At 33.4% G+C, this 27,925-nt stretch overlaps 2 protein-coding genes across 3 annotated transcripts in view; one reads left to right on the top strand and one right to left on the bottom strand.

Moving 5' to 3' along the window:
- Positions 1-27,925, bottom strand: part of LOC145270013 (uncharacterized) — a 76,695-nt gene that overhangs the window by 21,140 nt on the left and 27,630 nt on the right. The window contains exon 1 of one of the 2 annotated variants that reach the window (XM_080125649.1): positions 816-1,479. The exons of the other annotated variant lie outside the window; for it this stretch is intronic. The gene's annotated coding sequence lies outside the window, so the exon portion shown is untranslated. Of the gene's footprint in view, positions 1-815; positions 1,480-27,925 lie in introns of those variants that run through there. 2 annotated transcript variants of the gene reach the window in all.
- LOC145269981 (uncharacterized) lies at positions 12,366-22,331 on the top strand. The gene is made up of 2 exons (XM_080125647.1): positions 12,366-12,670; positions 20,682-22,331. The coding sequence occupies exon 2, from the start codon at positions 20,789-20,791 to the stop codon at positions 21,746-21,748; it is 960 nt and encodes a 319-aa protein (XP_079981773.1). The 5' UTR covers positions 12,366-12,670; positions 20,682-20,788; the 3' UTR covers positions 21,749-22,331.

Raw genomic sequence — 27,925 nt, 5'->3', positions numbered from 1 at the left:
TCTCCTTCTTCTTCTTTCTCTATGGTCATTACAGCCAAGAAATCCCTCTCTTCTAGAGGTGGGCGGTGCAGGGCGAAACTGACTATTTCCTATCTTTGTTCCTGATTTTTGCTTACTACAGTTTGCTACACTGTCACATTTACTAATGGGAGTTCTTTTACTAACACTCCTGGTTTTTGTTTTTTTATCTTATATATCTCATTTATTTTGTTGTATTCAAAATGTTTATTCCCTCATTCCCCATATCAAGTATATGTTATTTCGATTTCTTTTAAGTAGGTTATTCATGGAGCTATTCTAGTATTATGGTGAAAGAGCTTAGTAAAGTTAAAACACACGTTAAAAAGGTCAACATTACCCCCCCCCATTCCCTTTTTGGCATTGTGTCTCATTTTGTATTTATTTATTTTATAAATATTTATGAATAAATATCTACCTTCGGTAGAATATCAAAAATATTGCAACAATCAATTTCCGATACTATTTTAATGTGATATTTTCATTTCGTCACGAGTACGTATATCATACAAATTCTTTATTTGTGTGTTTTAATATAGGTGGATTCTGAACAAGAATCTAAAATTATGTTAAACGCATATTTTTGGAAGTTTTTTTTTGTTTGTTATTGTTTTTGTTTTTTTTCTTCTTTTTTTGTTTGTTTTTTTTTTTTTAATTTCTTCTTTATTTTCAGTGTTTGTTATCAAAAAACACTTTTTCTAATCGAAAGAAAAAACCTGTTTGACGATTCAATAAAAAAAAAAATACATACAACAAAAAAGCATAATCTTTTCCAAAGAAATTCAATCAATACTTACTTTCTTTTTTTTATAATCTGCTCTCGGATGATCCATTAACTGTAGGGAAAAGGGGGGGAGGGCGATGATAATATTTGTAAATTATGACGTAAAGGGGACAACCGGAAAGCTGGTTCGCAGAAATTTAAAAGCGAGAAAAATGAAATAGAATCATTTCACAACGTTATCCATCTCTTTGGTAAAATTATTTTAATTTTATTTCTCTCATATTTAGGTGAATCAGAAGAATAGGCGACTCAAAGTCCGCCGTAAGTGGTATCAGATAAAAACTTCGTATTGATATAAAAATTTCCACTTATTAAATGGGTTTAAATTAAATCATGAAAATTTTGCTGTAAAAAAATACATCAAGTTTAGTACACCTTTTTATTTTTAAAAATATCTTTTATAAAAAATCAATAGCACTTGATTATTTTTGCATAAAATAATAAATAAAAGACTTTCTTCGAGCAAAGTCCGTCAACACTTGCTGCGGGACTGTTAGACTAAGACTTGTGTATTTTTAATTATAAAGTTTTTTTTAATCAGGAACTAATCTAAACAATATTTTCTTTGTGAAACGATTTATTAAATCTTTTTTTTTTTTTAATCAAACATCATAAAAAGATTTGTGGTTATAGTCAGCTTATGTACTTCCTAATTTCTTGCGGAATGCTACTCGAACGAAGCGGTGACACGGCAAATCAGTCCCTTCGCTTTTATTAATGTATTGGATACGTTTTTCTTTTTTTTTTTTTTAGGATATTTGAAATTTTATTTTGATTTCAATAATTTAATTTGTTATTTTGATGTCAATAATTTATTTTTACACTTTCATAAGCGTATATTAATCATATAAATTCCAATAAAAAGCTTGAAAATTTAAAAAAAAAAAAAAACAGGTGGTAAATGCACTATGCAGTTGCAGTATTGCAGTCAGTACACTTGACACCCCTAGCTGGCATCCTATACGTGCACTTTTTACGTCACTGACAGGAATTCAGGCATATATTTTTTCGTCAATACAGGAGCAGAAGTGAGTATTATCCTAAGCAAGCGGATAAAGGAACGATGCAAGTAGACATCATTTCTTTTACAAGCCGTAAACCACTCACCCATTCCAACCTACGATCACAAATCGATGACATTAGACCTAGGTTTAAAATGCACATTTCAATGGATATTCACGGTAGCGAAGCTCTAGGTGTATCTGTGGTGTGTATTGGAAGGGGGGGGCGTACCGGGCGTATCTGAATCGCTCGTTGGAAAAGGAGAAGGAAAGGATGGCTAGCTCATTTAAGGGCATCTTCGGAAGGCAAGACATGGTGGGAGAAGCTATCCCCCCCCTCCGTCTCTTCCTTCTTTTCTAGATAGGAGGATTTAAAAGCTGGGAAAAATTCCCTGGAAGGGAAAAAAGAAAAGAGTCGTGAACATCTTCTCTTAAAGTATTTTGTGTTGCTGACGTTCAGATTGTGTGGTGTGGTGTGATTGGAAAAGAAGAGGGGAGAAACGTGCTGTTGTCGAGCGAGTGACTAACTCCTTCCCGAACCCCAGAACCGAATCCTGATTGTAACCTTTAGAGTATCAGAAAGAAACGCTCTGATCCCCATCTGGCATCAATTGGGATGGATGGCTCTCGTCTGAGAGAGGCCCCGTGTTTTGACAAGCTTCTGGGTTTGACCTTTACTCTTGATCTGAAATGGAACACGTACATCAAGTCTGTTGCCAAGGTCGCTGGAAAGATGGTGGGATCCTTCTACCACTCCAGAAGATATCTCACTACTGATGCAATTCTCTATCTATATAAAAGCCAAGTACGTCCAAGGATGGAATACTGCTACCATATCTGGGCAGGAGCTGCTAAAAATAGCCTGTCCTGCCTTGACAGAGTACAAAATAGACTTCGTGGCTTGGTGGGGGATGCCCTTTTCTCTACCCTGCAACCTCTCTCCCACAGAAGAGACGTTGCGAGCCTATCCTTGTTTTATCGTTATTTCCATGGCAGGTGCTCATCCCCCCTCGCCAATCTTTCACGAAAAACACCCGTCTAGCCGAATCCACTTTGAAAAATTTCCCCCACTCTTTATCTGTGCCTAAATCAAAACGTGGATTCCATGAACAAAGCTTCTTTCTTAGAACTGCACGCCTGTGGAACTCTGTTCCGTCTGCCTGCTTCCCACCTGACTACAACTTGGATGTGTTCAAGTCCAACGTTAACAAATTCCTAATGAACCGCCCCCTTAAGTAAACACTTCATCAAATTTCCACACTAACGTAATGTACGTACTTGCAATAACCCTTATCCCTGAGTGGCTTCCAGACCTTGATAAGTAGTGACCACTGTGTAAAAAATAAAAAGTGGCCATTAAAAATGATGATCAGAACTTTAATCATTCAACTTACTATTTTTCGAAGCTTATAACTACTTGAAAAATGTAATTCAAACCCTAATTTTTTTTTCAATTAAAGGAGCAAAGACCAAATTTTAAAAAAATAACAGGTTTAATAGCAAATTATGCAATAGTTGTTTTTTTAAAACGACTTTCTTTAAAAAAAATATAAAGAAAATCAACATATTTTGACTTGCTTATAAATACATGTATATATATATATATATATAAATGCCAAAAAATCACTTAAAAAAAAATACTATTAAATGGGTAGTTCCATTCTTCATTATTAAGAATTTATCCATACTTATATTTTAAATTCCATGTATTTTTTAAATAAAAGGATTTTTTAAAGCGAGGGTTGTAGAAAATCGCATTTTCATAACGTGTTTTGCGCCAAGCTTAAAAGAGCTCTTTCTGCTAATATGAAATTTATCAAATATGGATTCGTCAATAATGTCTCTCTTTTTATTGCGTGTGTTAATCAAAATTAGTATTTTTCGTCCTCCTTAGTTAAAAAGAAACGCACATTCACTTATAAGTTTTCCCCCTAAAACAAAAAAATCCAGTTCACCGATTTTTTTTTTTAATTCTCTTAATGAAATACACGAGTTTTTGATTCATATATTTTAATACTTCTTTATTGACTGAATTTTTTTTTTTTAAATATCTAAAAAAAAGAAAACATTGAATGAAATAGAAAAATTTGCCGTTAGCATCAGGTATTTACTTGACGATATAAGCATAACATGAGCTTTCATTTAAAAAAAAATCAACGTGGTTTTGTAAAAAAATAGGTTTTACTCTTTTGACTTTACAGGTAAATTTCCAAAAAACTATTATTTTTTTTTTTTAAATTAGAATATTTTCTTTATTGATCTTTTATCTTCAATTTGTGATATATAAAACTTTGTTACATAAATTATTAAAATTTTAATAGACATTTCAAAATGGGGGAGGGATGAATTAAAAAAAACGTTGGTCTAAAATATTATATTTGGTTTATTGGAAAGAGCATAAAATTTCACATTGACCCTTACAATATCGTAAAAATGGAACCAATAGAAAAATTTTGATAGATTTTTAAAAGTTTAAAAATTGAAAAATGTTTAACTCATAAAATTCAATTGATTTCATTACATAAAAAAATGGTTGCATGAAGTCACACCGGCATTTTGTAAACATTTTGTAAACACTGTTTTTTAAAAAATAATATTTCTATTATTTTTTAAACAACTTTAATAGTTTATTTTGGAAGTATATTCCATACAGAAAATAAACAACCCACTTTAAAAAGAGAAATTATGAGTTTTTTTTATATTTTATTCGCAATTTTCTGTTAGGGGTGTCAAAAATTCCTGCAAATTTCTGATACACCTAGCAAAGCTCCCTTTTCCGATAATTGGAACAGATTTTCTATGCTATTTAGGCATTCTCATCTACGTCAAACACGGGAGAATATTGCATAACAATACCAGATTATCAGTGCAAGGCAGAATCAATAAATTGGCAAAAATAAGCCCAGTCATATTTTTAAAAAACACGGAAGACACATACACTAAAATACTCTGATGTTTTCCAAACCTTATGTGACCTGTCTGCATGGACGATACTGTCAAACATGATGTCACACATTATATACAGACTCAAGGTCTACATGTAAGCATGCATCCGTGCAGACTCCGGTCTGACCACTTAAAGGCAGCTAAACAAGAGTTTCAACACATGCTGGACCTAAACATGATTCATCCTTTTCAAAGCAACTGGTCATTATCGCTCCACATGGTCCCCAAGAAGACACAGGTGACTGGCGCCCTTGTGATGATTATAGGACATTTAATAGCCAAACAGTACCGGATAATTACCCAATCCCTCACTTGCATGATTTTTCCAATTCATTCAGCGGAAAATCAATTTTCTCTAAAATCAACCTTGTGTGCATGTACAACCAAATCCTTGTTGACCCCCGAAGACATCCCCAAGATCGCCATAACTACTTCATTCAGACTTTTTGAATTCATTAGAATGCCTTTTAGATTAAGAAATGCAACCCAACCTTTTCACTGGTTCATAGACACAGTTACACGTGGATTGCCTTTAATTTACGCATAGATCTACAATTTATTAGTGGCAAGCTCGTCCATAGATGAGCATATTTAACACCTTAATGAATTATTTCACAGACTATCAGAATACAGCGTGACTATTAAATGTGAGTTCTGTGTTTCATCATTACCTTTTCTTGGTCATATAATTGACAAGGACGGCATTTGTTCCCTGACTGAGAAGGTTCAATCTATTGTCAGTTACCCTGTTCCCACTTCTCTTCATAAACTACGGGAATTTCTTGGTTTCATTAACTTTTACAGACGATTCTTACCTCACTGTGCTGAATTGGCACAGCTCTTAACCGACCTTCTTTACAAAAGAAAGAAAAAGAAGGGATTACTTAAAGCGAACATGAGCTGCACTCTTTCTCAGTTTTGAAAAAGACCTTAGCAAATGCTACATTGGTATTATTCGTAGATGCTTCCGATGTGGGCATCGGAGGAGTTTTACAACAACTCGTTGATGGTTGTGGGTACTGGGTAACCATTATCTTTCTTTTCTAGAAGACTTCAAGATACTGAGAGAAAATACAGTACTTTCGGAAAGGAATTGTTCGCTGCTTATTCCATGGTAAAACATTTCCGGTTCATGCTGGAAGGCTCAACCTCCACTATTTTCACTGATAACAAACCACTGTCACATGCTTTATCCACTAAGCCCGGCAAACATTTACCCAGAGAAGCTGGTCACTTGAATTACATTTCACAATTTACAAAGATATCCAAAACATTTTGATAGATAAGAATGGCAAACATAAATCGATCAGCATGGATTAACTGAAAGCATTTTTCGACAACACAGACTGCAGCGATACAGACGCAAACCTCAGGAGATTCGTTAACTACTGCCACAGTATTGCTTGATGCTACAACTTTCATCAAATCTGGTAGGCACATTAAACATCCACTCCGTTTTGCTACCCACACTCAGTGAAATATCTGCAATAATTTTATTCCTTCTTCTTATCATCTAGAAAGAGAGTCATGTTGTGACCGTTACATACGGTCAGAACAAATCTTTGGCAGAGATATTTTCATAGCAATCACTGTTTTCTACGCCCATGTGTATCAGAATGCGTAAGAACACAAAGTTGCGATTTGGCTACTCGCACACATGCAACAAGGAAACAATGTTACGTTTTCTTGCATAGTGGTACAGTCTACAGTATTTGAATCGAGTCAAATTCGTTGTTCTGTCTTCTTTGATTTAGTTTCAATAGTTTCGTTTCGACACGCGTTCTCCCAACACACTGTCTTCCCACTCGTCGGTGGTTCCTTTCCCTTCCTCGTTTATACCCGTTCAACAAACTCTCGCATCTAATTTGCATATCTCACACGTAAATTTGCATATAAATGCGACGTCGGCATTTTAACTTTTTTTTTCCTTTTTCTTTTTTTTCCTCTAAGAAAAAAAAAAACAAGAAACTCGTGCTATTCAGGTAAGTTACGGTTTTCCCCACATACAGCAATCAGAACATCGTTATATAAGGATTTGCAGTGAAAATCAAATCAGTTCATTCCAGTTTTTATCCCAGTTTCTCTCTTATCTTCTCCTAGACTGAATGAAAGGAAACTCCGCCACTGGGAAGCAATAAAATCCCCCGTCTTGAATTTGCATGCCATGCACATGTACTTTAATTATCTCACCATGGAAAATTACCACATTAAACGATAATTATTTCTTTTTTTAAACAATGTTATTTCGAACTACTGTTTTCTTATGTGATGAACACACACACACACACACACACACACACGCATATTTCGCTTAAATGATTTAATGACTGTTTTTCCCTCAGCAATTAATTACATTCGTTTCAAGCCACGTGTGACTCTTTGTTCATAGAAATTAGAAGAAAACACATTGAAACGATTTGAATTAATATTCCTAACATGTAAATAAATGTTGATATTTCATACTAATACAGTGATTTCGATTTCCTTGTCAGGTGTCGTTATTTTTTTTTAGTTATTTCTATATTTTTATTTTATGTATGTGAGGATGTGTCTTAATGCAATTAATTAATTGGTGATATCATTTAATTTACTTTAACGGTCCTGTGGATACTCTACTACTTTCGATTTCAAGAGATTCCTGCATGTGCATCCTCGATCCTAAAAATTTATAGATCCTGATTATGAACACCAATTCACACCCTTACAAGTTAGTGACACGATGGTCAGTTCCTACAATTGGTAACTCCTCCGTGAGTCCTACACAACCCTTGCCTCGTAATTAAACATGCATGCAGACAGACAGATAGTATCTATTGTCTTTCGAGACTGAACGAAGTCATATGTTTTAGATAATTTTGAATTCAAAGTTTTCGCTTTTTTTTTTTTTTTTACTTGTAACCGGGTATAGTTCTTGAATTAGACTAGAAATAGTTTCAAAGCTTGCTGAATTTCTGTCACCACATGAATTGGAATTTATTTGTCTCCTCTTCCCCTCACTGATTAGTTGTTGCCTTGTCTCTTTAAGGCCCGTGAATTGGCTTGCAGGAATTCCAACCCCAGTCATTATTCATCCTCCAATATCTGCTTACATTGCAACTAAGGCCAAGAAGCAGAATATTTTTACGTCCACACGAAAAGAGCCAGAATTGAGGATATATAGTTTTCTCTTTAAGTTAGGCATTGTGACGAGTTTATGAAGACAGGTTCAAATGGTCTCTTCTCCAGTTTGCAGAAACCAATGGGTCAGAGGTTGCGTCAACCATAGTTCCCTTTGCACTTCGTGCATGTGTCATAAGAATCAGCATAGGCATGAATGTCGCGATTCTTGGAAAGTTCTTGCATATGAGTTATGTCTGAGTGATTGTTGCTATCATGTGCTTGGTAGAAGTATCTGGTTTGGAATTTGTACGGCACAACTATCTTTGGAGGGTGCTTATGGTCTCTTATCATTGGCTCTAGAAAAAAAATGGTGTTATTTTTCTTGAACAGTTTGGTTCGGTGGTCCTCGGGATCCATGTGTGGACTATCTGGGTTGGATGATTGAAGGGTCCATACGACCATTGCTAGGGTCTCATCCTTCTGTGGTTCAATTGCGATGCCAAGATTATTACAAATTCTTTCGGTAGGAATTGTGGAATTAGTGTGTTAAGTAAAAAATGCAACGCTGATGCGTTTCTGTGTGTAGGCGTTCTGTGGTGTGTGCGTCTTGGTGACGAGGTTGGATCCGAGGTTGGTGGTGTTTGGGATCGGGTATCTGTTTGGTTTTGTCAGGTGGTTGAGTTGTCTGAAGTTACCATACACTCTCCATTTCCCTGCAGTTGATTTTGGAACTAGATGGATTGGTGAGGACCATTGAGATTTTGAAGGTTTTATTATGCCAGCTTTTAGAAGTTCTAGGAACTCTTGCTTTCCTGCCTCATATCTCTCTTCAGACAGTTGTTGAACTTTGACATAGGTTAGGCATTATCTCCAGTGTCTATGACGTGAGTTGCTCTCGTGTTAGACTCTAGAGGTTGTTTGGCATGTGGTCAAGTGAGTTTGGAAAATTTTTGAAGGAGGGACTGTATACTTTTTGTTAGACAGTTATGGTTGTTCACTTATATTTTGAATGCGGGCTATGACTTGTCCCCCTTGCACATAACGACGTCTTGTTTCATCTATCAGTTTGCCATCACTGCAGTTCTGGATAAGGTGATAGTGGCAAGAAAGTCCGCACCTAGAAGAGGGTTGATAGTTTCTGTGATTACAACAGTCCAAGAGTATGAGCGACATAAGCCTAGAATAACAATGTCCAACTGCATTTCGTCAAGGCATTTTATGGTTTCCCCATTTACTGCTGAGAGACGCACAGGTGTGGAATTGATGGTTGGACAGGGTGTCAAATTGTCTGGTAATATTCTTACTGGTAATATATAGAGGCATCCGTGTTTATGATAAAGCTTACTGTTTTTTATCAATTTTAGTTGCAAATAGCTGCTTTAACTCGCATTATACGTTTTCTGAAGCTTGTAAACTAGCTTGTCTGGCAGGTGAGGATGATCTTGATGTCGGCATCATCTTGCGATTCGATTTTTGTGGCCATTTATACTGGTTTGCAGGTCCTTAATTTCTCAGCAAAGTACAGGTGGCCACTACATATTTGGTGTTTTTGATCCTCATAGAAAGACCTTACGCTATAATTTGTCCTTGAGAAAGCGCTGGTGGAGGCTGTGTGTTTATTGGCTCTTAGTGGTGGTGGTACAGTTACGTTATGTACATATTTTTGCTTCAGAAATGGTAGTATTTGGTCTTCCAAGTTAACCAATTTGTATACAGAGGCGTTTTTAAGTGCCACTATAAGTGGGGTTATTTCAGTAGGCAGCGCCTGTATAAATTTGTGCAGCACGAGTTCCTCTCCAACACCTATTTTACTGGCCGTCGCCATCAGTTCCTGTAGATAAGTTGACGGTTTTCCGGTCATAGTTGTGGCGCCAATGAGTCCGTTGAACAACTCGGACTTTGATTGTTCATGCATGGCTTTCTTTAGCTCTGCATAGCTCTTTAAGTTAATGATGGTGGTTGGCAGGTTGGAGCTTATTAAGTCCGGGGGAAGGTTTGGGAGGACATAATAAAATTTTGGAGTTTCTGTTAAAAGTTTGATAACTCTTGTTTTTGTATTATCTCCCTTTTTTGTTCGTTAATATCCCATAATCCCTTGCTTGTGTTCAATAAAGATTTATTCTCTTTATCGTTCACACGTGTTGATAATTTTCCGCTCTTGAATTTCTGCTTATTTTTAATCTCTTTCACTCACGATGCAACTCGCAACAGTCTCGTTGGATATATTCCTCAACTCGAACAGAGCCTCTTATACAGCAAACCACCTGTTAATGGCTAGTAAAAATATTATTTCAGCAGTTTTTTTTTTTTATTTTAAGTAAATAAAAGGTTGTTTTTTAGAAACAATGTTTTCTTTTCAGAGGAAAAAAACATGGCTTCGAAATTAACATTTTAGTCACTCAAATCGTTTAAAGAGAAACATGTGGAATTTTTATTATTTTTTAGGCATGGTCAGAAACGTCAGAAGGTCACTATTTATATCTTATTGGTGTATTACAACATAAAAATAATGAAATAGAAACTCCATCTAACACACAAAATACTATGAGCATTTAATGTTTGAATAATCTTTATCATCAACATCAATATGTCTGTCACAAATAATATGATAAAATAATCACGTGTAGCGAAGATATAACAGGTTTTAAAATAATAATGTAATTATTTCAGTATGGTACTTTCTCTGTATAAACACTGACAGTGTTTATTTATTTATTTTGTTGAAGGGACATGGCAAGATTGTCATTACTCCCTGTATTGGATGCGCTATTTCATCATTCACAGAACTTAATAGGAAAGTTTACTCAGATATAGGTGAAAACTATGTACATCCCCAATCGCTAATGAGAAGAGAGTCTCATGATCATGTCACAGATAATTATAGTTTATATTTTTTTGGTGGGGAGCATTCTCTTAACGAATTTGTTCTGACTTTGTGGCATATTTTCACTGGGCAATGTTGGTACACAGGTATTTAGCAATTCACTTAGAATATTCCAAAAGATTTTTCTTTTTCCTAACATTCTTTAATATATCCTCAGGCAACATCGAGAAACGGGTCCTGCTAGTAAGAAATGTTTTAAAAATTAATTGTTAATCTCTATGATGCTTTATTTAAAATTATATATATATATATATATATATATATATATATATATATATATATATATATATATATATATATATAAAGATTTTTATAGGTATATAATTTTATAATACTTTTAAAGAACACCGAACGTAGTGTCATAATTAATTACTGAGGGTTTGTTTGTTTGTTTGTTTGTTTTGGTTTACATAACCCATTAAAAAGAAACTTTCAAAAAGACCAAAATACACTTCTAAAGTATATTTCTCCTAAGCATACATTAGAATAATGGGTGAGGCAAGAAAAAAAACTATCTAGATGTGTTTCAGCCAACCCTTTTTCAAGATATACGTTGGCAGCGAGGGAGAAAACATCGTTTAAAAACGTGGTCAAAAGACCATAAATTAACAGCGAGGGTAAAAAAAAAAAACGTATAGGGAGAAAAAAAGACAGAAACATTTTTTTTTTCATATATATATGAATGCATATCTTTTTTTGTTTTTAGCACTAAAAAAGTTTTATGTTTACATTATACAAAATAATACATTTTCAATAACTTTTATAACAATGATTTCATTAGATTCCCTGATCGTCAATTAATAAATAATGAAAATGTCATTAAAAATTGGTTGAGTTCTTGAATTTTGGTGAATTTTTAATCGAAGGGAGGAGGCAATATATTTTTTTAATTTTGGGGATCGGATAATAATTTTGCATGTATTTAACTTAGAGGTGTAAGTGGAAATTGGGTTCAATGGCCTTCATGCCCATTTGTCGAACTTGTTCTTATTTTCTTAATTTAATTTCATAATAAAATAAAATGTTTACTTAATCAAATGCATAAATAAATATGCTGTTTTTTTTGTTTTTTTAATTAAAATCATTTTTTTTTGTACTTGCTAAGACAGATCTATTTTTTTTAAGCAAAAATAACAGTACTTTCTACATTGTCATGTCGAAAATAGTAATATATTAAAAATTACGAAAATTCATCGAGTAGAAAATTATTTATAAATAAAAACAATTTTTACGGAAAATTGGGGAAAATTGCATTTTCCCTAGATGCAAACACGCTGAAGATTGCGAATACAGCGGAATACTTATCTTTTCGACAATATAAGGGCTGACGATTTGTTTTAGCCGATAGCGATAGACTTTTTTTTTTTTTTTTTACTAAAAACACAATAGCAGTTATTCAACTCCATGAATTTTCCTAATTTTTGGATATATTACTATTGCCGACACGACAATTAAGTAAGTACTGCTTGTTTTAGCTCATATTAAAAAAATAAATTTTAAAAAAATCGATTTATCGACTCTATCTTAACAAGCACATTCTTTTTATCTCGGTCCACGGTCCACTCCCATACATCGTGGTCAGTTGGTGCATGCAAAATTGCTATAAACTCAACATGGTTAACGAGAAGTCAACATTTAAGATGGCGAATAGAAAGAGTAGGTTCGCAGAAAATTAAAGAGAATGATTTAACATCATTAACTCATCTCTTTGATAAAATTATTTTCATTTATTTCTCTTTGTACTTACTTATTTTAATTTATAAAAAAGAATAAAAATGCTATTTTGCATTGAATTGATTTTAACGGAGTTGACAACAACTAGAGACGTCATCTTGCCGAGTAATGGGGAGAAATGTTTCTTTCTTTTCGTATTCGTGTTTGACCTTTTATTTTCAAGTTCCATAACCAGCCCTAGTTTAAGCATTCAATTGTTTGAAGGTAAGTATTGATCTTTTACGGATAAACTGAAATGCTGCAAATGGAATCTGATATGAAATAAACCTTAAACATGTCTTATTATGGCCAACAAACTAAAACAGTAAACATTGTATGCATTATGCAACCTAATATCTTTGAATGTTCTATTTCGATTGAAGTAACAGATTAAATTAAATTAAATTATAATAATTTATGTTTATTAAAAAAAAAAATCGTATAAATTATTCATAAAAGTCCCTTTGAAATCATTGTCTTAAATCAAAGCCAAATAAATGAACATACGTTTTGGGGGGCGGAAAATAACGACATATTTTTCTTCTCTTTAATTTTATTTTATTTGGCGTTGCAAACCAAGAGCATGATAATCTTTATTAGATTTTGTTCAAAAATGTTTGTTTCAATATTCTATACTTTCTTTGTTAGTTTGACTTGAGTTTGCTGGAATTTCATAATCATTAGTTTTCTACAGCAACCGCTCGTAAATAACTATTTATCTTGACCTTTAAACCCCTTGATAAATGACACGACCGGTCATCTTTGTTTTGTTGTGATTGTTGATAATACCTCGAAGTAGTTATGTGTGACATCTTATTTACGGACTCTTCCTTTTTTTTACTTTAGGGTGGCAACTTTTCATAACAAGGGATATAATTTATCTAAACTTATTTTAACATTTTTTTCTTTCAACTATTAATTTTATTAAAGATTTTTTCATGTTCAGAAATAATTAAACAAAAAATTTTAAAAAGGTCAAGAAATATTGAAACTAAAACTTTGTATTTACTTTTTACCGAATATTTTAGTTTTTTTTTTTTTTGTTTTTTTCAATATAAATTAATGTAAAATGGTCACCTATTTCCTTCCCATCACCAATTTTGAGAAACTTATTGTAAGAAAAAAAAGTGTGTAACAGTTTTTCTCTCGTATATTTTTTTCTTCTTTGTTGTTTTTGTTTTGTTTTGTTTTGGGGGGGTTGTATGTTTTACTTTACTTGCAACTCAACAACTTAACATTCACCGTTAAATTGATTAGTTTTAAAAGTTTCCAGGTATGCTGAAAATGACTATTACATTTAAATTTGGGCCAGACAAGTAGTTTTGTGGATATAAAGATCTTTATTATCCAATGGAATCCCTTATGTTTTCACTGGCGTCCATGTTTTTCCCAACTGAACAAGTACTAATGCGCATGCGTGTTACAAAATACTCCTTCCACATGTTAAGAATGGTAAACGCTACTGACATTTATTAAGTAATACATTGGAAAAAAATGTCTTACTATCCAGAAAACTACTTGTACCCTAAATTTGAATGTGATATTTGTTTTTAGCATACCCGAAGATTTTTAAAAGTCATTAATTTGAAGGTGATTGTTGAATTGCAATAAAGTAAAAATTTACCATTTTTGCAACAGTATCAGGTTTTTTTTATGGAAGTAGAAAAGGACATTTAATTTTTATCGACCAATTATTTTTTGTATGTTTTTAATTTCAATAATTTAAAAATATTTGTTTAGAACAATATGCAAGCGATATAATTAATTCTTGTTTGGATCGACAATTTCTGTAAAGTAGTGAACTTGCTATTTAAGATTAAAATAATTTTATTTTTTTGTGATTAGAAAACACGTCCTCTGAATGTATGCACTCTTGAAATGTCTTTGCCCCTTCCCCCATTAGTGTACCGCCAGAAACCTCAAACGCCTTGGTTTACCTATGCATTAAAATCTGGAAAAACAGTGGAGCTCATTGACCCTTCTCCTGACTTGTATAGCTTTTATGGGGCAATGCTTTAGCGTTTAAAAGAACAATATGAAAAAATACTAAAAGCCTAAAAAAATAAGTGAATACTTTTTAACCAAAGTAAAAAGAGTGGGAAATAAAATCGAAAATAAAAATGCAAAAGAAACAGCAAAAAATTAGACAGCGAAATAAAAACAGGTAGTTTAAATAAAGATGTAATAAAAAATATCACTTTCCTGCTATTCCAAAAAACAAAAATATTAATAAAAAATTAGCAAACATTATTTAATCCACCTTCACAAAAAAATATATACTCACAGTGCATTTTCCCCCTTTTAAAAAAAAATTTGGTTACTGCATAACATTAAAAACTTATGTTATCCCTTTAAAAATTTTCTTTAAATTTTACCTCCAAACAAAACACATTGCTAGTGAGCAACTGTGAATTAGGTGATGAGTATTGCATTGTACAGTCAAATGTTTGTTCACATTACATTTAAATTTCTGCATGTTGGTACAGTCGAGTAAACAGGGAGAAGAGAGATAATTTCAAAGGCAAATGGTTCAAGCAAAGAATAATGTTTTCTAGTATCTGAAGTTGTATTTAGCTTGTTGGGTTGGGTGAGGTATTTACATTGATGGTGAATAAGTGTAGCAAGTTTATATGAGGATATTTCCATTAAAGTATTTGTAAAACAAACACAGGGATATTTGGAAATTTGTCAATGTTAGTCAGGTTTTAATACTGTGAAGACTGCAACAGTTATCTTTTTTGAACCATGTGAAAAGTTACCTCCCCTAGTATAGGTTTATGATAAGCTTTTGAGTAACTTGGAGTTACCTTCTCTTTGTCTGTATATAAAATGAGTGAATACATGTTTTTGCTCTATTCGTCTCATCATGTAAATAAATCGGATGGTCCGCTCAGTGTCTGTGTGTGTAAAACTAAAATGGCTATGTATTAATTTATTTTTGTTAACCGTCGATATGACTTCCTGTGTGAATTTTATTTGAAACAATCAAGGTATGTTTTTATTTCATTCACATTTAACTATCAAAGGTTATTAATTAACTAATTGACCAACAAGGGATACAATATTATGGCGATGGGACAGAGTAAACAGTTGAACCTATAATGTTAGAGGCTCTTTTTTAGGGCTCTGCTAAGAGGGGGGAGACTAGTTGCTGGTAAATCAGATGTGACAAAAATACTACATGCATTGGTGAATGGCACTTTGTAGAGGTGTAGAGTACTGGCGGGTGTCAGAAGTGTTTGGAAGTACACAAGTCTGAAAATTGGTATGATAAGGAAATTGATGATTGTTTTAACATAAATTTATAAAGAAAAGTGATCCTCAGCTCTAAAATTTTAAATATTGGGTAATAAGTGGAGTTTTCTAACGATAGAATAGGTAAGTGTATACAAAAATTTTTTCAAATGTGCTGCGTAAGAATCATTATTCATTTGTACTTATGCAAGAAAATTATGTATTTTTCTTTTTAATCGTGATTGTTAGGGGTTTATATGTTTGAAAATTATATTTTTTTTACTTTAGCAGAAACTTAGCATTTATCATTAAATTGGACAACTTTTTTTGGTATTCGCAATTCTTGTTTAGAATTTATTTCTCCGTTATTTATTTTGTCTACTTTCATTTATAACTTTTTGATTTGCCTTTAATATTTATATCCAACAAACTGTAAATAAATTCAATATTATATATAAGCAAACAGTTTCCACCCTTTTCCAACATACCTATATTCCCCACAGCTGATAATAATAGTTGAATAGCCAATATTCATACTCTGTGGTATTTAATAACTTTCGATGCATTGCTTGTGTTTGCATCCTATAACTTTCATGAAAATGGGTAAATTTAATAGTTGCTTCACTATATTTTAGGTGACTAAGATTTGGACATAAACACCAAAATTTTATTCGTCTGGATTAAGTTAATCATATCTAATTAGGTATAACTGATATTTCCAATCTCCTAATATAGAAAACATATACAAAAAATGCTAAATAAATGTAAACAGTCAATGTTTTAAATGGGCTGACAAGTATTTTCCTATTAATGCGGGAACTTTAAATTATACATTGATTTTAACACATGTCAGTTTTGTAATGTGATATTTCCTATTTCCTTAATAATGTGATATATTCTGCAGTGAATGTTTTTATTTGATCTACTGTATAGTATATATTTATATTAATCCAACAACTTCATTATTTAAGTTTGTTTTAATGGGAGTCGATGACTTCTATAATGTGATAATTTGTTTAATATTATTTCCTTAATTTGCAGATAAAACACTTTACAACAAAGAACAAAATGCATTCATCTAATTAACTAGTCATCTTCAACAGTGGACAGCTCATCCTTTTTTTTTTTTTTTACATTTTCACTCCAAACAAGGTACATTGCCACTTTGATGTAGGGGGCTACTATTAGGGACACAGGCTACAGGGGTACTAGGTGGGGAATTGGGCAGCAAGATGTTGGCTCACGTTACACTTGAACTTCTGCATGTCAGTACAGTTGGGGAAGCAGGGACCTGGCAGGGAGTTCCAAAGTCTAGCGGTTCTGGGGAAGAAACTACTGGTGTAGAAGGCTTTCTTACATCTAGGGATCTCAACTGTGAAGGGATGGGATTTTACTGCTTGTCGGGTTTGTCGGGGGTATTTACATAGAGGGGGTACAAGTGCTTGCAGCTCGTTGGAACATACACCATTAAAGTACTTGTAGAACATGCAGAGGGATGCTACATTGCATCAATGGGACAGAGGCTGAAGCTTGGATGATAGTTCAGGATCTATTAGGTTGGCAACTCTTTTTTGAACCTTGTCTAGGAGTGAGAGACTAGTAGCAGATGCACCACCCCAAATATGACAACAATACTCCATACATGGGCGAATGGTGGCCTTATAGAGGTACAGGATATTTTCAGGGGTCAGTAGTCTTCTAGCACGGTAGAGAGAACCTACCTTTTTTGCAGCGGTCCTGGCAATGCTCTCAATGTAATTTTTCCAACTCATGTTTCCTGTGAACATTAGGCCGAGGAGTTTAAAAGATGTGCTTTCAGATAAAGTCTTTGGCCATTGCTATTGGTGGTAGAGAAGGTTTCTTGTAGTTATTGAAGGAAACAAGTTTAGTCTTGGCAGCATTGAATGTGACCATCCATTTACGTCCTCATTCCACTACAGATTGGAGGTCATCCTCTAGTGTTTCTGCAATTTCTTTAGATATGTGTTCATTTGTTTTCCTGTCGTGTCTGTTATAGAGCGTGGTGTCATCAGCATATATACCCATCTCACAGGCAATTTTGTCAGGGAGGTTATTTATATCAGGAATAATAGAGGTCCAAGGATAGACCCCTGAGGCACTCCCGCATTTATATCATATTGTTTAGATGTACGGCCATTGAGGACAACCTGGATTTTTCTCTTATCTAAGAAGGATTTAATTATGTTAAGTATTCTTCCAGTGATACCGCATGATTTGATTTTCCTGAGAAGACCTTCGTGCCATGCCCTGTAAGAAGCCTTAGATATATCTAGAGCTACCACTCTACCCTCCCCTGCTGTGTCAACTTAATGGTATATACACTTAGAGATTACAGTTAGAATGTCTGCTGTCGAACGGGCTTGCCTAAATCCATATTGTTGGTCGGTAAGAAGTTTAGCATCTGTAAGGTGATGGACTAGAGCTTGGTTAATTATGGACTCAAATATTTTGGCAAAAAGTGGGAGGAGGCTAATGGGGCGGTAATTTACTGGGTCAGTTCTTTCGCCAAAATTCTTGAAAACTGGTTCCAAAGAAGCAGTTCTCCAGCAGGCAGGAAAGCAAGATTCATTAAGGCATTTGTTGTAAAGTTTGGAGAGGATTGGAGCTACTTCGGCAGAGCACTTTTTAATAGCACAGCCGAGATAAGATTAGGTCCACATGCTTTTGCAGTGTCAAGATTTTTTATAATGGCATGCACCTTAGAAGGGGTGATTTTCAGATCGTCAAGTGTGGCGTCTGTCCGCAAAGGAAAGTCTGGGAGAGGGTGGTTAGCAGGGTCTAGTGTGGAGTTGGAGGCAAACCGACTGGCAAGCATGTTAGCCTTCTTCGTTGCTGAACAAAAAACTTCATGATTGTTGGATAGTGAGGGAATTGTTGATTGCCCATTATTTACTACACCGTTGTAGATTTTTCCAGAAGTCACGGGTTCCTAATTTCTGAGTTTCGATGTATTTTGGGGTGGTTTCAGTAAATTCTCTCTTAGCTGTCGCTATTTCTTTCTTACAGTTACTTCTGGCTTCTATATACTTCTGTCTGTTTGAACTGGATTTATGTCGGTTAAATCTGTGGTATGCGTGCTGCCTTTTCTAAAAGTTATCATTTAAAATAATCATGTGTTGAACAATAGAGCTCAGCTTTACAAACACATATACGAACACATACTGGAGAGAACTTGAATGCCTACTAGACACTATCCTCGGGTATCTAAGCTCTCTCTGGACATGGGTTTGTCAAGACATGAGGATAGTTTTGCCTAGAAGTAAACCCTGGCCACATGTTCAAAACACACATTATTCACAACCCAAATAAGATCTCAGTATAGATAACCACACTATCTTTTATGCGAAATGTGCACTTTCTCCAAATTATGTTATCTGAAGTAAGAACACGAAGCTAGATACTTCACAGACTAAATGAATTCTTGTCCTGAAATCCAGAAAGACCAAGAGACCAAAAGAAAGGTATATTATAATATATTAAAATGGTCAATTAGGGAGAGAAAATTTATCTTTTTACTAACTCAGGTAAGCAGAACTTTAATGGAATATTCAAAATGTTAATAGAACATTCCAATATCTATGTATTACATATTGTGTTCAAGTATGATATCAGATAGAGAGCCCTTTATATCTGAGAATTTCGACTAAAAGAAAATGAAACAAGAGAAAAACCTTATTCTTGTGTTATAATTTGATATTTGCTCAGTGAATGTTTTTAGGAAGAGAATATATTTCTAGTAATCCAGTAAGTTCGTTATTTAAGTTGATTTTAATGCAAATTAATCATTTTTTTCCCTTAATTTGCAGATAAAACATTTTATGATAAAGGATAAAATGGATACATGAATGAAATTCATTCACATGTACAACTAAGAAAGTAATTTTCAAAACGTTACAAATCAACATTATTTTAAGTAATTTGGAAGCATTTCAACTGTCGATTAATGTCTTTATATCATAATTCCCTACAATATTTTATATAATCGCTTATCAAACATTTGCTTCTGTATAAATCAAATTTCTAATTAATTTAAAATGTTATTTTCGTTTTAGATAAGAATTAATTTATGATGTTTAAAATTATATTTTTTAATCTATTTAATCTGTAATATGATATTTATATTTGCTTTATTTAACATTTTCTTTCTTGAAACCCAGATAAAGCACTTTCCAGTAAAGAATAAATTGATTGATCTAATTATAGCAGAGTCATTATTAATCTTCAACATATTAGCATTTTTAAAAGTCATATTTTAAAAATAATGAAAAAAATATGCTGTAGAGAGGGTGTATACTTGTGATTATTTAATATTTTCCTTCATATTATCGCAGACATACCACTTGATATTGGAGAACTAATTGGTCCATCTAATTAGCTGTAACAGGAGCATTGAAACCTATTCACGTTTAATACCAAAGTGGACAAGATAGAATTTTAAAAATGTTTTAATTAAAAATACTCATGGAAACATGTTAAAGAAGAAATATTCTTGTGAAACATGCACATTTAGATGTACAGGCAGTTTTTATTTACAAAAACATGTTCGAATACATATGGGCGATATAACAAGGAGAAAGAAGCAACCTTAGTAGAAGTTAGTAATGATGTTGGGTTAAACAGAGCTCAGAGGGAAAATGACAAAATATCAAGAACAGAAAAAGAAACTGGAATGTTAGGAAGATTTCCATCATTCTAGTAATTATAAGAGCAACAAAAAGTACTTGCAAATATACCCGGTGAACCATGTGAAGGAGAGATTCTAACTAACAATTGCACTTAAAGGGATTGTAAGAATCGTAATGTCTTTTAATTGAAATGTACAAGATAGCAAATTGATATATAGTATTCAGTAGGATGCCCCATCTCAATCTAGAATATAATGATAAGAAAATTAAAAGAAACAACTTTAATATTTATGTTGGTTTTAGAAAAAATCAATCATTTCTGTAATGTTATATTTAATTATTTTCTTCATTTGCAGATAAAACATTTTACGGTGGAGAATGAATGGATATATCTAATTAACGAAACAATTAAATTCATTCACATTTCTAACTGATCCAAATTTTCGAAAACTTCTCATCAAAAATGGAAACAGGTGCTAAAGAGGAGATGTATTCTTGTGAAATCTGCACTTTTACATGTAAACGTCGGTCTGCCTTGAAAAGACACAATCGGTCACATACAGGAGAAAAACCTCATTCTTGTAAAACATGTGGATCTACATTTACACAGAATTCAAGCTTAAAACAACACATGCGAATACACAGTGGAGAGAAACCATTTTGCTGTGAAGTATGCGGTGCAGAATTCACCCAAAGTTCTCTTTTAACAAGTCATATACGAACACACACTGGAGAGAAACCTTATTCTTGTGAAGTGTGTGACTCAGCATTTTCAATGAGTTCAAGCTTAATACAACACATGCGAATACACACTGGAGAAAAACCTTATTCTTGTGAGATATGTGAGGCAGAATTCTCACATAGTTCTCTTTTAAAACGCCATGTACGAAAACACACTGGAGAGAAACCTTATTCTTGTAAAGAATGTGGGCTTTCATTTTCAGAGAGTTCCAGCTTGAGGCAACACATGCGAATTCACACTGGAGAGAAACCATATTCTTGTAGTGCGTGTGGGGCTGCATTTTCACAAAGTTCCAGCCTAAAAAGTCATATACGAACTCACACTGGAGAAAAACCTTATTCTTGTCACTTATGCGGATCAGCATTTTCACAGAATCCCCATCTCAAGAAACACATGCGAACACACACAGGCGAAAAACCTTATTCATGTGAAACATGTGGATCTGCATTTTCAAACAGCTCTGATCTCAAAAGACACTCGCGAATACACACTGGTGAAAAACCATATTCTTGTAAAGAATGTGGTTCTGCTTTTTCAGACAATTCTGGTCTAAGACAACACATGCGAACGCACAATGGAGTAAAGCTTTATTCTTGTAAAGTATGTGGTACAGAATTTTCACATAGTTCTGCTTTGAAAAGTCACACACGAGCACATAGTCAGTTCGAGTCTGCAGAATAGCAGGTAACTGTCAGATATCAGCAGAAAATAGGAAAAGATCAGAATATTGAAAAAAGAAAGAAAATAATGTGTTAGCACCAAGAACGGCTTGAAATAACAAAGAGAATAATCTTATTCTTATAAAGTAATAATTTTTGCAGAATCCTTATTTAAAAATACACATAGAGTTCATGTCTATTAAAGAGCAGTTTTTCAGGACACTGTATGAAGATATTCTGTTTACTAAACACCCTCTTCTCTGCACTACAAAATCAGAAAATAAAAACAGGAGAAAATAAAGTGTAAGCACTAGGAAGGGAATCTTTGGTAACTGAGAACTATCTCAGCTTGAAATAAAAGAGAACAATCCAATTGATGTAAAGTAGACGATTGTAAAATTTTGCAGAATCCTTATTGAAAATACACATATGGTTCATGTATATTTAAGAGCAGTTTTTCAGGACACTATAATATGAGGATATTTTGCTTATTAAATACTATGCTCTCTGTTTTGAAGTTTGTTGGGATAGTATGACATGAAGATACTTTGCCCTATCAATAAATCTCACCGCAAATTTAAAAATAAAAATATTAAAACTCCAAATAACATCTCCTCTTACATGGCTATATACTCACTCAAGTGATGCTGCCAAGTAGAAATTAACATTACTAATCTGGATACTATACCAGAAGACATGAATTCTGGTCCTGGAATAAGTAAAACAAAAAATACTACAAGAAGAAAAAACTATAACTTTATTAAGTTGTCAACTGGGAAGAGGAAACTTAATATTCGCTCACTGCTTTAACCATTCAATATGAAGAAACTGTAAAACACAGTAAATACAACCTTTTGTCAAGTAAAACTGATCAACTTGTAGAAAAGTATATAATTCTTCTATTTACAACCTAAAATAACTTTTGTCTTGCATAAAACTTTAAAAACATCTAAAGCTGCAGCAAAGTACAAATAGTACTCCTTAAAGGGACAACATCTATCTGTGAAAAAGACGTTGGATAGAAATTTAACATATAGTAGAACAAAGTGTTACCCTAGGAGGGGTCGCTTGATCTTTTCAAACTAGCTGAAAATATTGAAAAAGAAGGAAACCATGATATATGCTTCAATTTTTAATCGATAATTAAAATTACATGTGTCAATATACACCCAATTAAAAAATGGATTATTTGATTTGTAAGATTTGAATGAGAAAATTCCTGGTGGTGCATTTGTGCTTGGTTGGAATGAGGTATGGTTACAAACGAGCCATTTTAAGAAATGCTGATTTCTGTGTGCGGTCTTGGTTAGTTTCGGATGAATTTGAATTTAAAATGATTTATAGTTGAAATAAACATACTCTGAATTGTGGGCCATCAGCCCCTCATTTATTACCACTTTGTGCAAGTTTAACCTGATATGATGAATGAAGATTCCGTTTATTTAAGGTATTCCTTATAACCTCAATCAATTTCTGTGAAGGTGATACTTCATATATCAAGGAAAATGCCTCAAAATAACCCTTTTATTTTTTCTTGTTGCAACATGATCATATTATTCATTAACATTAGCATCATACTCTCATGGCTGTTTACATTTTATATGTTTTGCTGTCATCTGCCACATGTGTCTCTCATGTAGCTACATGTTTTCATCAGTGTGTTTCTATCCATCTGTTTTAGATTTCTGTTTTTTTAGGTTTTATGTGATACAAAAATTCTATTCATGTTGGAACCAGAAAAATTATATATTTTTCTAAAAGTCGACCAGTTTTACTTGACTTGTATTTTTACAATTCAGATTTACATGAATACATTTTTAATCCGACAGTTTATATTTACTGGAAGAGACGACAACCTAAGAGTTTGAAAAGGCTCGATCACAAGAGAAGAAGAGATAGAAATGTAAAATAACTTTCAATGGATAATTATTAAAATTAGATATGTAAATATAAACCTAATTATTTTGATGCAGGATTATCTGATTTGTAAGATTTGCATGAGACCATATTCTTTGATGCTTATTTTATTATAAGTAGAGGACGTCCGTTTGAATGTATTCTTGAAGCTTCTACAAAATATTGACTTCATGTATTCGTAACTCAGAGTTTCGTGCTATGAAATTTGAGAGAATCATGTTTCTTAATTTTGGAGATGAGGATTGATTATTCATATTATTTAGATTCTTTAGACAACTGTTCTCATCTTTACGTTATGGTCGATGTAACCTCCGACCCTCTTTGAACTTTGAAATCTTTCTGTCAGCTTAAGGAATCTCCACACAATTTTGAATGGAACACTTTATCTAATCCACAGTGAGTAGCTTGCTCTCGTTCCATCAGCGATAATTGGGTAGAAGTCCTAATTCCCAATTGTATTTTGAGTGTCACTCGCACTGAGAACGTAACTTACAACTTCAAGATGACTGTAAGTTTAAAACTGAATTTTACCAAGTACTTTATCCACCATGCCATGAGTCTGCAATATAAAGGTTGATGGTTTTATCAAGGTAGCAAACCAAGCGAAATTGTAAAAATAATAAAGTTAAGTTTTTAAAATAATTGAAATTTCTTTCTGGTAAGATGTAGTCAACAAATAAATTTATATAAATTTTAGTCAAAACGTTTCAGCTCATGTAACCTCCGACTTTCTTTAGATTTTTTTCCCAAATTGGGAAGCTTTGAAATGATTGGAAAAATTTTCCTTTGTTTTTTTTTTATCTTAACTATTTTTACGACTAACATATATTTGAAAATATTTGTTAGACTTGATTTTATCCTAAATTCAATGACATTTTTGCCAATAGATAAAAATCAGCACATCAAACTGCCCGCCATTTTCATCAGATAACAATGTTTTCTGTAAAAATAATTTGAAGATGCAAACAATAATTACATATAAGCCTTGTGTGCACTATTTGGGGGAATTTATTTACAATAAACATTTAAATACTTATTGTATACATTTTTTTACATACTTCTGTATTTGTTTTTGTTAAGATAATCCTTCATTTTATATTTTTCTTTGTGTAAAACGGAAATAACTTGACAATATCAACTCTGCCTGTCACCATCTTGTCTAAGCCTCTTTTTGGTCAAGCTTTGGTGAGGTCGATATCGCCTTTTGGAGGATGCCAACTTCAGTATGTGATCAGCATGAAAAAAAAATTATGATTCTTAAATAGAATTATGAGTATTCTAGATAATAATATGTATTTTAAGAATTGATTTGTGGATATAATGGAACGTGAATTTACTGAGTATTAAGATTCCTTTTTCAAATGCATGTTTGAAACTAACCTGTGATATTCATAGGTTTTGTTAGTCGAGTAGCCAATTTGAAATTAATACGTCTATGGGTTTGAATTATTGGGCATTGAAATTTTTCTGGACAAAAAGTATCTGACTGTATTTTCAACCATTTAGGATGAATTATCAATTCAGATATGTCTTTACTTTGGCAGGGTCACCGATTATCAAGGCCTAAAGGCACACGAGGATAAAGGTTAATGAATGTCAGGTAGGTGATGACAACACTGATTATTGATAATGGTTGAACTTGGGTAGTGTTTGTTTCTTTACGAGGACAGTTAAACAGAAACTTGTTCACATTAGACTTGGAAATGGCCATGTTATAGTCAACTGGGAAGCAACACCGCGATATTGTGTTCCACAAGCGGTCAGTTTTAGGAAAGAAAGTTTGCTCATGGAATTTACATTTACTTTTAGACAGAGATGGATAATAAAAAAGGAAATTGTTGGTAGATGAGTGTTTGCTTCAAATGTTCTATAGGGGGAAATATAGCTAGAAGCTCAGTCATAAAAATGACAGAACAGCAATACACTCACTACGTCTCTTCCTCAAGAAAGAAGTGCAATAGATAAGAAGACTTTGTCCACTAGATTTCGAGGTCGATTTTGAACCCTTTTAGGGCAGGAAATTGTAATCTTAGCAGCTCTTCCTCAGATGTATAAACTCAATTTTATATCTTATTTAGTTCGTATAAAATCGCATTAGAAGTGAAATCCCCTCTGGAATGGTAGAATAATCTGACTTTTACCATCGACATTAGCAACAGATCTGATGTATGTCTTACACTTCAGTAAGGAATGAGACGAGAGCCGTTAATTTCAGTTGGAGCCAAGTGGAGTTCAGAGCATTGGTGGTGAAACGATATAAGCTTGGTTTTTGGGTGCATTAAAGGTGGCCAACGATCTTTTTCCCTATTGTACTATGCACTCAAAGTTGGATAAGAGAGAATGAGAAATATCTTGGTCATTGCCAGTTTTTGAAGTGTTGCCATGGATGGTTGTGCTATCTGCATGAATGTCGACAATTGATCTTACAATCTGCTTTGGGAGATCTTTTGTGAAGATGAGAGTTGAGCCCTGGATAGATCTTCGAGGTATGTCAGCACTAATACTATGAGCTTCAGACTTCTGTCCTTAAACAAATACTTTAAAAAGACTATTCGAGAGAAAGTTTTAGATGGTTCAGAGGAAATTTCCAACTATTCCATGACTGGAAATTTTGTGAGGTAGACCTTTATGTCAAACTATCAAATACATTCGATATAGCGAGATCTATTGCTTTAGATAGGAAATTCCCGTCAAGAGATTCCCTGATCCTGTGTAATATAAGTCAGTACATCAGTTGTAGATCTTATCACATTTTGTATACTTCTAGTTGTGTATGCTTCAAGAATAAGACATTTATATATGTGAAAATATATATAACATCTTTTTTTAACTCTTAAGCTGTTGTATATACGTATTTGTAAGGGCCCAATTCCGTTGTGTGTGTGACGTATTTATAAAATGTTCTTTTAATGAATGTGTGTATACAGAGTGACTGTCTGTTGTTTAGGAGTGGACAGGATATAAATAGAAGTCTGTTATGTTGTTGGGTGTGTATAAAAAAGACAGTTCACAGAACATTAATTTAGGGACTAACCTTTCCGTCCGATAACTTATTTCCTTTGATGGCCTCCTCCTCCTCATTCAGACAAGCTGCAAAAAAGAATAATTCCCTTGGGGACAGACAAACACAACATCACCGGTTACAAATATATACACTTTATTTCTTCGTTCAGTCCAGTTATGTGCTCCAATCCTTCAGAGTCCTGCAAACGCTTTCTCTATTTCATTATTTGCTTGTGCTCGCTTCCAGAACATTACTCCTTCTCGAATCTTGGATACTAACTGCTCAAACATCCCGATCAGCTGACTGTAACGTCATATGCTAAATAACACGTACCCTTAACTCATCAGCTGTCAGATCTAACATTCTATCCTAATGCTTATCTATTACTCTCAGCTAAAATACACAAACTATAAAGATATTTTTAATAATTACAGAAAGAATGATTATTTTTGTTAAAATTCCTATCTATTTTTCCAAAACATAATCATTAACATAATAAATTATATTTTGGTCCAACCTTGAGAATCGATGTATAGAGCTCAGAGTACTCTATACAACAAAATTATATTATCGATAAATATTTCGATTTCATTACAAATATTTATATTGCGTTACAAATATTTATATTTGTTACAAATATTTGTATTTCGTTACAAATATTTGTGTTTCATTACAAATATTTATATTCCTAATTCAATTAACTCGTATACGTCAGTCATAAACATATTCATTTCTCTGAAGTGTCCTCATAATTTCTTGGATATCTGCTTTCAGAAAACTATGTGACATCTTTTATTTTTCCTTGAATTTTAGTTAGATATATGATGTCTCTCATATCTGCTATAGTGTATATATGTAATAGAGGAAAGGGAGAGTCTGTATATAGCGTGTCATTGTTCAGTTACAGCACATAAACCCTCTTAAGGGGTTTATAAAAACTAAGCAGAATGTACGTTTTATATACTCTTTGCATCTCTTGACCGTATCCTCCAGTTTGTGTCCTGACGTTGGTACACTTGAAACAAATGTTCTCTCTTGCATAAACAGACGCAAGCCTCATTTCTCTGCTCAATTGGGTCTTTATTCAATTTCACGGTCGAAGTTGCGTCCCTGTTTTTTCGTCATTGTTAGAAGGAGGGTGGAATTTTGCTATCGGTTTATCTACCATCCCCACCTCGTCGCTCTTATAAGAAGTCGTTCATCTTCTCAGAATCGCAACGGACTAACTGGCTGTGATTAACTAATTCTCGAACTTTAAACGTTAGATTCTAGAAATGC

This window comes from Euprymna scolopes, chromosome 4, assembly GCF_053919585.1.
Source record: "Euprymna scolopes isolate OS-2025 chromosome 4, ASM5391958v1, whole genome shotgun sequence".
In the NCBI taxonomy this organism is placed as follows: domain Eukaryota; kingdom Metazoa; phylum Mollusca; class Cephalopoda; order Sepiida; family Sepiolidae; genus Euprymna; species Euprymna scolopes.
This window is presented reverse-complemented; position numbering and strand designations above follow the sequence as displayed.